The following is a 12,251-nucleotide window of genomic DNA, read 5'->3' on the forward strand; positions in this document are numbered from 1 at the left end:
CAACACTTTCTTATTCATTTATAACTATTTACCTCCATTTGACTGCAGTCTTCTCACCTTTCAATATCCTCCCTGCTCCTCTCCAGCTCAGTCCTACATTTGGTTGCTCTCTCCTGCAGGGAAATTATCTCTGTATCCTTGACAACCATCTCACTAGAGAATTGACTAATGTGCCTGTCCCAGCCAGTCCTGGTTCCATCAACCTCTGTGCGAAGCCTTGGAACACAGAGGCATACAGGATCTCTGGTCAACTGGTTACATCAACACAGCGAATAGTCAATATGATCATTTTCCTCCATCTGTCTCACCTCTGGATGGTCTCATCTTTCAGATCCATGGCATCCTGTTGGTCCTTCAGTTTGCAGCGTACCCGTGCAGCCAGAACCTCCACATTCTCATGTAGTTTAACAACGCGTTTCTCTATCTCCTGCAGCTTCTCTGTGTGGGCCTGATACTGAGCCTCCAGCTGCAGAGCACACTCCTTCAGAGCCCGGATCACATCCTCACATCTTGCCAAACACAACAACAGAGGTTGATATTGGAAAAGATGTGGAAGATTTAGGGTAACAATAAGGTCATTTATTCACAAGTGAACACCAATGTAGCTGAATGAGTGAACAGCCACCCTGCGGGTCACATGTGCTGCGGTCTTATCAAATGAGGAGAAGTCATTAAAAAGAGCTAGACATAGCCATACTATCTATTTTATTTTGGTGGCTAATGGCTACAGGTATTTCACCGAGGAATAACTTAACACTTTAATACGTTGTAAATATAACTGTTCATAGGCTTCTTAAAGAGGTGTGTTTTCTTTTTCTCCTTCCATCTGCCTTTCTGTCTCCACAGGTCCCATCCTTGTTTAAAACTAGGGAGCTTCCGCATTGCATACTTTTGTGTTCTAACTTCAGTGCAGTTAGAGCGGAAGAAACTGTCTCAGGGTTTAAAAACACAGCTTTCATTTTTAAATATTTGTTCAGATAAGAAAATAATACATTTGATTCCCACTAAGCGATACGTTTATCCAAATAAACAAATATTTAGAAATGTACCCTTATGTGACCTTAGTCACATAAGTCAGTTAGCAGTTAACTTAGTCAGTTATTTGACATCCTTCCAGCTATTAAGGGGAATGGATGTGTAAACCAAAATAAGGTGAGTAGGATCTGCGTAAACGGCTAGCTCTGACTGCTACACTGAGAGGAGTCTGTGTTATTAACTATACAGTCTATGGTTATTAATTATAATCCATTTACTTACTTCTTAATGTGGTTACTCTCTTCTTTCCTCAATTTGGTCTCCATCCTTTTCAGCTTGTCCTCAAGCTCCTTTATCCTGAGACAGAAGTTGGAAATCTTAAACACGTAAACACACACAAACACACACAAAAGCAGGACGGGAGCAAACCTGCAATCCTTAGCAGCAGTGAGGTCTCTGATCTCATGGTCTCTGTGTAGCAGCTGGCTTCGGAGCTGCTCACAGAACACCTGGGAGGCTAGCAGAGCCTCTTTGGACTCAGCGTGAGCCTGGCACTGAACTTCTGTCTCTTTGGACAGCAGCTTCACCTGGACAAGGACACACAAACAGACACGCACGCAACAACAAATACAGAGGACCATTAGTGTGAAGGCCACGGGAAGATTAGAGATCAGGAAATCCTACATCTAATCTCCTCGCATAATTGTGTGGGATTATTTAGATTTAGAGTACTACTTTACAATAGACCTATAGTATGAATATTAGTTATGAATATTGAACTTAAGAACATTGCATACAGTATATGTTCTGTGCATTTGTCTAGATTTTATGTGCATCTTATACAAAAACCATGATAGAAAACATAAATGGACTCATAAGACACATATATTCTTACTTTCTCCTCACCTTGAGATCACAAGACAGCACCACAGCGCGCATCTCATCCATTTTCAAGTTGAACTCATGTTCCCGCTGTCTGAGCTCAGCTTCAGAAGCTGCTGTCGTCTCCTGTGAACAGAGGACAGACATTACAGATGTTGTGTTTATATGTGTAATATTACATTTGTGATGAAAGATAGACTAAGAATACAGAACACGTTTTTTTCAGAGGAAATTGGGTTTTGTGACAGTTTTAGGTTGAAAGGAATTAGAGATTTAAAAAAAAAGGCATGAGTGCCTGTTTTCAAGGCATGAGTGGGGATGTAATATAACTTATTGACAACCATTTTTCATTAACTCTGTTGTTTGTAATGTATTTATCTTTTTTCATATATCCTTTTTTTGGAACTAATGCATTTTTTGGTGTCATGTTGAAATCTTGAATGTAATGTAATTCTAACCTTACTAATGCTGTAAAATAAAATGATACAAAAATAGTAAGAATACACAATAAAAAAAGAAATGAAAAACACATATTTATGGAAGCCCATTTCCGCCACTTAAAAAAAAAAATCCCCATGAAAAGTCATAATGAGATAAAAAAGTCAAAACTATGAGATAAAAAAGTCGAAATTATGAGATAAGAAGTGCACATGATTTCTGGAAAACCCGTCAATGCATCCACTGATTGCAATTCCAAATGGCTTAAGCTTGTCGTAACCATCAATGCATACATAGTTTGGACCACAATAATCCACGTTTAAAGTAGTCCTCAATGTACTCACAATCCATTTCCGTGTCAAGATAAATAGGAGAACTCGAACCAAAGAGCTGCTAGTTTGTCTGTTGTGACAAAGTATCTCATTATTTCAACTTTCCTATCTCATAATTATGACTTTTTACCTCATTATTTCAACTTTCCTATCTCATAATTATGACTTTTTATCTCATTATTTTGACATTTTTCTCTCATAATTATTATTGTTTTAAGTGGCGGAAATGGGCTTCCATACATATTTATAAACACAAGAAATCATACTAAAATGTCCAATAAATGAAAAAAAAATATTTTATAAAACGAAATTGCAATATATTATATAATATATATTTTTTTTTACTAAATTTAATTAGTGGTGTATTGGCATTCATAATATATTTAAGGTTAATGTGGTGCATCATACACATACAACCATTACAATTGAGCTTATAATATTCACAACAACTTATTAAATAGTCAATGAATCATTTTTATTTGTCCTTTCCAGTATGTTAATCCCGCTTTATTTTGGATACAGTGAGGGGAGGAGCCTCTCCTATTGACACCTGACAGACATGAAGACACACCCACACACACACACACACACACACACACACACACACCACACACACACACACACACACACACACACACACACACACACTAGCACACACACACACACACACACCACACACACACACACACACACACACAGCACACCACACCCACACACACACACACACACACACACACACACACCACACACACACACACACACACACACACACACACACACTGTATGCATGATAACAAAGCCTGCCAGCTCAGTGGTAACAGGCACCAGTCAGGGTCCGATATTGAGAGCTCTTTTGTGTGGGTCCATCCAAAAGGTCTCAATGTCTGGCTGCTCCCCCAGTTATTTTAAGTCCATTGCGTCATATTGATATATGTTCTATTTATGGAGGAAGCGAGCAGAAGTCATAGACATTACCATTATGACCTTGAGAATAAGGAAATGTATGTGTGTTTTATGTAAGTGTGTGAGAGAGAGAGAGAGAGAGAGAGAGATATATAAGATAGAGATATAGATAGATATGAGAGAGATATAGATATCGAGATAGATCTAGCTATCTATAGAGCTATCATATCAATACTATTTACAACTTTGCTAGTCTGTTTGTGTTTTTTTGTTTTTTGATGCTTTGGCCATTGTTTCGTTTAACTTTCACATGCCAATAAAGCCCCTTTGAATTGAATTGAGAGAGAGAGTGCTCACCTGTCTCTGTAAGGTCAGCTCTCCTGCCAACTCTTGGATCCTAAACTGTGAATCCCATTTCATCCTTTCATATTCCTCTGTTTGCTTTTGGATTTTAGTAGCCATAGAACTGCAAAGCAGACACAAAAAACACACAAAGAGTGACAGTGCCATTGATTAAGTAAGAAACATTGAGATACACAGTAGTAAATCCATTCAAGAAGATACAGGTAGCAAGTGGTTGTGAAGAAGTAGAGGAAGAAGAACAAATATGCACAAACGCATGCATTTTAAGGAGAGGTGTAAGAGCTAAGGGGCCGACATACTTCTGTGACTAGGGGCAGTTGGGGGGGTCAGTTATTTTGGTCTGTGGGACTCAAACCAAAGACCATCCAGTTCCCAAGCCACGTCCCTATGGACTGAGCTCCTGATCCGATGTGATGAGTTTAAAACAAATGACAAGTACATTTTAGAGGCAAGCAAACTAGTATTGGATGATGATGAAAGAAAATCGAATCAATGGTGGGAACATTTTAATAGGCCTTCTCTCTATAGAGTAGCAAAAAAGCACCAAAGAATCATCTGCATTCATTCTTTGGATATTTTTTGCAACTTTGAACAACAACCTTACAGAAGTTTGGTGTGTAGCAATTTTTGTATCATGACTCAGTCATTTCGGACCCCTCACTTTGTTGTTATCATCATTATCCACTCTAGCCCAAACACAGCAGTGTTTCCCCTATATACAAATAGAGGCGGCTTTTTGTATATACAATATCATGATTGTTTGTTATGTGGATGTTACGCTCTCCGAGAGCTTACAGGAGTGAACCGACAACACTGAACACTATAGAGAGGAGACAGAGTTTATGAAGCAAAAGGTTTATTGTCCAAAACCGTTTTATACTGACAACAGAGGAATTAGATAATCCACAAAATCCAGGACCAGGGAGTGTCTCCAGAGGAGGAGCGGAGGTCCGAAGCCGGGGATCCAGAGCTGGCGAGAGCGAGCAGGCTGGAGCAGGTGTGCGGAGAAGCACGGCGGAACACAGGCGAGTTGAGCCGGGGATCCAGAGCTGACGAGAGCGAGCAGGCTGGGGCAGGTGTGCGTGGAAGCACGGAGGAACACAGATGAGGGGTAGGTGGCTGGACGTGGCAGGCAGAGGAGTAGGCAGATGGATACTGACGGGAGACTCCTGGCGACCACCAGGCTTGTCTGGATGTCTTCTGTGAAACTCCCTCACCATAACAGGGTCCATGATCCGTGAACGTGGAACCCAACAACGTTCTTCAAGGTTATAACCATCCTAGTCAACCAAATACTTTAAGCCCCGGCGCCTGACATCTATGAGTCGGAACACGGAGTAGGCAGGATGGTCATCGATGACTCGGGGGGGAGGAGGGGGAACAGTTGGAGGGCACAGGTCACTGGTGTGAACTGGCTTGATTTGAGAAACATGAAAGGTGGGATTAATCTTCATGGATCTGGGGAGCTTCAAGCGGACAGCCGAGGAGTTGATAATGCGCTCAATGAGGAAGGGGCCAATAAACCGAGGGGACAACTTCTTAGACTCGGTAAGGAGGGAGATATTCTTGGAAGACAACCAAACTGATTGTCCAGGGGTGTAAGGGGGAGCGGCATGTCTGTGGCGGTTGGCTGACCATTGATTTCTGGCAGAAGTCCGGAGGAGAGCTGAGCGAGTGCCCCTCCAAATCTTACGGCACCGACGAACATGTTGCTGAATGGGAGGAACTGCCAACTCACTCTCTTTTTCAGGAAACAGGGGAGGTTGGTATCCTAAGGAGGCTTCAAAAGGTGAGAGACCAGTAGCAGAAGACGTGAGTGAGTTGAAGGAATACTCAACCCAGGGTAGAAGGGAGCTCCAGGTTGACTGATTGCGATTGGCAACACAGCGGAGAGTTGATTCCAGGTCTTGATTGGCCCTCTCAGTTTGGCCGTTAGACTGGGGATGATAACCAGAGGTTAGACTGACCGATGTGTTAACATGTAATCTCTTTGCGCCTATACTACTGGCCTTACGGTAGTCTAGGTTGCCCTCTTGAGACTGTGAAACGCATGCGCAGTTAGTCTGTGTCGACCTGGAGCATGAGGTCCACTGTTCGTTAATGGCTCTGTATTGGTGTTATGCACGTTGATTGAATAAACCAAGTTAACAGAAGATAAACGTTGTGTTTATTTGTAGTAGACTAACATTGGTAGCAGAGGATGGTTAGCAGAAGATGGCTACTGCTAACTACAAAGTTCCACCGAAGTTCGACGAATCCCGACCATACGAGTGTTGGAAAAATGAAATCGCCATTTGGAAGCTGGTTACTGAACTTGATAAGAAGAAACAAGCCCTCGCCGTTGTCCTGGGGCTGGAAAGAAGGGCAAGGGACATCGCCATGGAAATACCCGCTGTGGATTTGAACAACAACAATGGTATGGACACACTGCTAGCAAAACTAGATGGCATGTTTCTCAAAGAAGAGAGAGACCGCGCATACGATGCTTACTCTTTTTTTGCCTGTATCAAAAAGGAGAGCTCCGTGTCCATGGCGGACTATGTGATTGATTTGAACAGCGATACAACCGAATGAAAAAGTACGACATGACTCTTCCTGACGCCGTGCTAGCTTTTAAACTTTTGGACACGGCTTGTCTAGACGAGAAAAATAGACAAATGGCGCTGACTGCGTGTACAGATGTAACGTTTGCTGCAATGAAGTCTGCGCTGAAGAGGATCTTTGGGGGGAGAGTGCAAGGCGGCACATCAAACGGAATACAAGTTAACGATGAAGCGTTATTCACAGAGCAACGCTCACAAGGAAGATTCAGACGTCCAACAACGCAGCAGTTTGGACAAGTTGGACAACAAAGGCAACCGTCACAGGGTACCAACCCACTGGATAGGCTCGGTAAGAGATCAAAATGTGCTATATGTCAGAGCACGTTCCATTGGGCTAAAGACTGCCCTCACAAGAGTAGCGAACAAGTAAAGCTAACTGAAGATCGAACAAAGGTAGAGGAATGTGACATTACACTGTTTACTAAAGCCTCACTGTCTGAATCAGAGGTATTTCTAACTGAGTCTTTAGGGACGGCTATCATTGACACTGCATGTACCCGCACAGTGTGTGGAGAAAAATGGTTGGACAGCTTCCTCGCTGATCTCAGTCAAAGTCAAGTGAACCAGATTGTGAAAAGTGAAACTCCAAGCTCCAGACCATTCTGTTTTGGAGATGGAAATATAGTGCATTCCTCCAGAATACTGAAACTGCCTGCCAAAATAGGACAGACAAAATGTCGAGTGGAAACTGAAGTAGTCAAAGCTGATATCCCACTACTTCTGAGTAAGACTTCACTGAAAAGGGCAGGAACCATATTGGACATGGAGAATGATAGAGCTGTGATGTTTAAACAGAATATCCCTCTTGAACTCACCAGTTCAGGACACTACTGTATAGATATCAGAGACAAGGACACAGGAATCAATCAAATTGAAATTCAAGATGAGGTCCTTACAGTCACAGAAAACAGCCAGAATGAAGATTAGGTCCTTACAGTCACAGAAAATATGACTTCAAATGAGAAACACAAAGCTCTCCTGAAACTACACAAACAGTTTTGTCACGCCTCCGCAGAAAGACTACAGCGACTCCTCCGCAGTTCGGGAAATAAAGACAAAGATTGTGACACTATTTTACAACAAATAGTACAGGAATGTGACGTATGCCAGAGATACAGCAAGACCAAGCCGAAGCCTGCTGTGGGCTTGCCTCTGGCTTCAGAGTACAATGAAACGGTGGCAGTGGACCTGCACGAGTTGGAGCCAAGTTTATGGTACCTCCACATCATTGACCAATTTACACGTTTCAGCGCTGGAAGCATTGTGAAAACAAAGAACTCCTCTGTGATGGTGAACTCTTTCCTTCATACATGGATCAGCGTCCACGGCCCACCACGGAGACTTTACAGTGACAATGGAGGAGAATTCAACAATGCAGAGTTCCGTGACATGGCAGAGAACTTTAACATTGAGACAAAAACCACGGCAGGATACAGCCCCTGGAGCAATGGGCTACTGGAGAGACACAATCAGACCCTCACAGACATCATCCAGAAGGTCAGACGGGAAAATGGATGTGACTGGCAAACAGCCCTAGACTGGGCTCTCATGGCTAAGAACAGTATGCTCAATGTGCACGGCTACAGTCCTCATCAACTGGTGTTTGGCCAGAACCCCAACCTTCCTTCTGTACTGGTTGATAAACCACCTGCGCTAGAAGGTACCACTATGAGTGCTAGAGTAGGAGAGCACATTTCAGCCTTGCATGCCTCTAGAAAAGCATTTACTGAAGCAGAGTGCTCAGAAAGGATAAGACGAGCTCTACGTAAGCAGCTCAGACCCACAGATGAGAAATATGAGATGGGTGACAAGGTGTATTACAAACGAGCTGAATGCACTGAGTGGAAAGGACCAGGGATAGTTATTGGTCAGGATGGGGCTGTTGTTTTTGTGAGGCATGGTGGTTGCCTAGTGAGAGTGCATCACTCTAGGCTTTCCAAGGTGAACACAAAGGTTAATGAAGAGCAAATGGTACAAAATGATGCTGACACAGAAGCAGGAAGTGAGCAAGGTATAAACAATGCAACTGGTAGTTTAGACAGTGAGCAAAATACAGAGAATGAACAACAGTTCGGTGACAGGGAAGCCAATACAAGTGAAGCGATCGATCCTCCAAACACTTTGAGTAGCGTAACACAAACTGAAATGGCGCATAGGCCTAATGCCCATAATAATCCTGCCCCTTCTGCAGGTGTGAGTTTAAAAACAGGACAGACTGTAACATATATGAACAGAGGTGACAATACTCTACTTAAAGCAAGAGTCTTAGGGAGATCAGGCAAGGCTACGGGGAAATATAAAACCTGGTATAACATGCAACATCTAGAGAATGATGGTAGTGATGGGCAAAAGGAATCAATTGATATCTCACAGGTTGATAATCTCAACATTGAAACAGAAGACAGAGAAGCTGATGTACTTGTAACCAAAGACATCTCATTTGATGCAGCTAAACAGGAAGAAATAAAGAACTGGCACAATAATAATGTATTTGAGGAAGTTGAAGATGCAGGGCAGAAATGCATTTCCACCAGATGGGTTTGTAGTCTTAAGGACACTCCCAAGGGTATAGTGCCTAAAGCCCGACTGGTTGCCAGAGGTTTTGAAGAGCTGAATATTCAAGAGTTACCGAAAGATTCCCCCACATGTGCCACAGATTCACTTAGACTTATGTTATCAGTGATATGTCAAAACCAGTGGGAAGTCCATTCTATGGACATCAAATCTGCATTCTTGCAGGGTATGGAGCTATCCAGGGATATTTATATCCGCCCCCCTCTAGAGGCAGGATGTCAACATGTTGTACTAAAGAAATGTGTATATGGTCTTGCAGATGCATCACTATATTGGTACAACAAAGTGAAGGAAATCATGCTGAGTACTGGTGGTAGAGTGTCACGGGTGGATCCGGCAGTCTTTTACTGGTTGGATGAGCAATGTAAGGTCACTGGGGTGCTTGCGTGTCATGTAGATGATTTTCTTTGGGCAGGCTCATCAAACTTTTCATCTAATGTGATCCCTCAACTGCAGTCTGCATTCAAGGTTGGGCGTGAGGAGCATGAAAAGTTCTCCTATGTAGGAATGGATGAAGTTAACGGTGAAGTTCAGGTACATCAACAACGTTATATCGAGAACCTGGAGCCTATTCCCATACAAGCAAGTCGGGCCACACAGAGAAATGAACCCCTCAACGAAACTGAGAGAGAGCAGTTACGATCAAAAATAGGACAGATCCTATGGGTTGCTAAACAGACAAGACCTGATGTAATATTTGATTCATGTTGTTTGGCTTCTAATATAAAAGGGGCAACAGTACAGTCTGTTCATGATGCTAATAAGATAATCCGTAAGCTAAAGTCTGAAAAGGTGACACTCAGATTTCAACATCTGGGAAACAGTGATGCTTTGAACTTGATAGTTTTCAGTGATGCTTCATTTGGAAACCTCCCAGACGGAGGTACACAGGGAGGTACTTTTATAACACTTATGGGAGAAAGAGGGAAGTTTTTCCCCCTCTGTTGGCATTCAAAGAAAATCAGACGAGTGGTTCGCAGTACCCTTGCAGGGGAAACTCTTGCCATGTCAGATGGGGTAGACAATGCAATTTTTCTAGCCACACTATTTTCTGAGCTCACTACTGGAAATGCTGGACTGAATGCACCCCCTGTACTCTGTGTGACTGATAACCACTCTCTGTTCGATGCGCTCAAGTCCACAAAACAAGTCACAGAGAAGAGACTCAGGTTGGAAATCAGTAGCATTAAGGAGCTCATACAGAGCAAGAGGATCAAGCAGGTGCGTTGGTCAGACACAAAATCTGTCATGTCTAGGAAACTAATAGTGAAAGTTTATTCTTTATGTTAGTTTTGTCATGTCCCTTTGCCCTGTGCTTTATGTTTATTCCCTTAATTAATCATCCCTCTCATTTCAGGCCTCCATGCTCCCCGCCCCCTTCTGTCTCCTGCATCCTTGATTGTTTTCCCCGCCCTGATTGTTTCCACCTGTGTCCCCTTTACCTGTGTATATATTGTGGTAGCTTCCTCCTGTTCATTGTCAGTTCGTTGTCTTACTATGACCCATGTTCCTGATTACCTCACGGACTTCCCACGGATCTACCTCATTGATCACTTGCTAGTTTTCCTCGAAAGAGTATATTTGTTTTCCTTGTTTTGATTACTGTGCTAAATTCCAGTAAAGTCTTTATTTTTTGAGAACACTATCTGAGTCGTGCAATTGAGTTCATGCCTCAGAGTCTCTCCTTGACAAAATCTCAAAGGAGCTTCGGCAAAATCTCAAAGGAGCTTCGGCTCTTGTGCTCTTAAAAGCACTCAGTGAAGGACAATGGGATCTGGGTTAAAGTGTCTGTTGAAATGGAACATTGTAAACACCTTTGTTTATGTATTTGTTTCTTAAATGTTTCCCTAATTTATGTTGACTACTCAGGGAATTTAAACATTTTTGTTTTAAGTCACTGTATGATTGTTTTATGATTCATGCAATGTAAAGTTGTTTTTGTTTTGTTTATTTCTTTAAAAATATAGAATGAGATTGTTAACATGTAATCTCTTTGCGCCTATACTACTGGCCTTACGGTAGTCTAGGTTGCCCTCTTGAGACTGTGAAACGCATGCGCAGTTAGTCTGTGTCGACCTGGAGCATGAGGTCCACTGTTCGCTAATGGCTCTGTATTGGTGTTATGCACGTTGATTGAATAAACCAAGTTAACAGAAGATAAACGTCGTGTTTATTTGTAGTAGACTAACACGATGCACCAAGCGAATGACAAAAATTCTTCCAAAACAGAGAGGTGAACTGAGGGCAAAGGTCGGAGACGATGTCAGCCGGAATTCCATGCAAACGGAAGACATGCTGGGTGAGTAATTGGGAGGTCTCCAGGGCAGAGGGTAGCTTGGGCAGGGCTACAAAATGGGCACATTTAGAGAAACGGTCAATAACAGTGAGAACAGTTGTGTTACCTTGTGAGGGAGGTAGGCCGGTGACAAAGTCCAGAGCAATATGAGACCAGGGTCGACTTGGAATTGGAAGGGGTTGGAGCAATCCCGCAGGTCTCTGATGGGAGGCCTTGCTCCTAGCACATGTAGTGCAGGCTGAAACAAACTCCTTAGTGTCATGATCAACAGTTGGCCACCAGAAATGTCTCCTGAGAAGGGAGAGTGTGCGGTTGGCCCCAGGAAGGTTGGCGAAACGAGAACTGTGGACCCCTGCAAAACTTGGGAACGGACAGAGTTGGGGACAAACTGAAGGTTAGGCGGACCGTTACCTGAGTCTGGTTGCTCCAATAGCGCCTCCTGGATAGAGTTAGAGATCTCCCAGGTGAGGGCACCCACAACACAACTCTGGGGGAGAATAGAGTCCACAGAGGTAACTGGTCCCACAGAAGTGAACGACCTGGACAGGGCATCAGGCTTGGTATTTTTGGAACCAGGGCGATATGTCAGAGAGCAGTTGAAATGACCAAAGAAGAGGGCCCATCTGGCTTGTCGGGAGTTTAGCCATTTGGCTGACTGGATGTACTCGAGGTTTTTGTGGTCAGTCCAAATTAGGAATGGCAGCTCGCTGCCCTCGCCACTCCTCCAACGCCATCTTCACCGCCAGCAGCTCCCTGTTGCCCACATCATAGTTTCTCTCCACTGGGGAAAGATGGCAAGAGAAGAAAGCACATGGATGAAGTTTATTGTCAGGCTCTGCTGTCTGAGACAGAACAGCGCTAACCCCGATGTCCGATGCATCTACC

The 12,251-nt window shown here is 43.2% G+C and overlaps 1 protein-coding gene across 5 annotated transcripts in view; it reads right to left on the reverse strand.

Moving 5' to 3' along the window:
* ccdc57 (coiled-coil domain containing 57) overlaps positions 1–12,251 on the reverse strand; it is a 47,749-nt gene that overhangs the window by 23,644 nt on the left and 11,854 nt on the right. For 3 of the 5 annotated variants that reach the window (XM_034227567.1, XM_034227566.1, XM_034227565.1), the window contains exons 5-10: positions 3,888–3,996; positions 1,882–1,983; positions 1,405–1,562; positions 1,258–1,332; positions 309–509; positions 58–216 (exon numbers count right to left, since the gene is read on the reverse strand). In XM_034227567.1, coding sequence (XP_034083458.1) covers positions 58–216; positions 309–509; positions 1,258–1,332; positions 1,405–1,562; positions 1,882–1,983; positions 3,888–3,996 — 804 coding nt within the window. Of the gene's footprint in view, positions 1–57; positions 217–308; positions 510–1,257; positions 1,333–1,404; positions 1,563–1,881; positions 1,984–3,887; positions 3,997–11,472; positions 12,148–12,251 lie in introns of all 5 variants that reach the window. The other 2 variants (XM_034227568.1, XM_034227570.1) reach the window with 2 other exon arrangements.

This window comes from Gymnodraco acuticeps, unplaced genomic scaffold, assembly GCF_902827175.1.
Source record: "Gymnodraco acuticeps unplaced genomic scaffold, fGymAcu1.1, whole genome shotgun sequence".
Lineage (NCBI taxonomy): Eukaryota > Metazoa > Chordata > Actinopteri > Perciformes > Bathydraconidae > Gymnodraco > Gymnodraco acuticeps.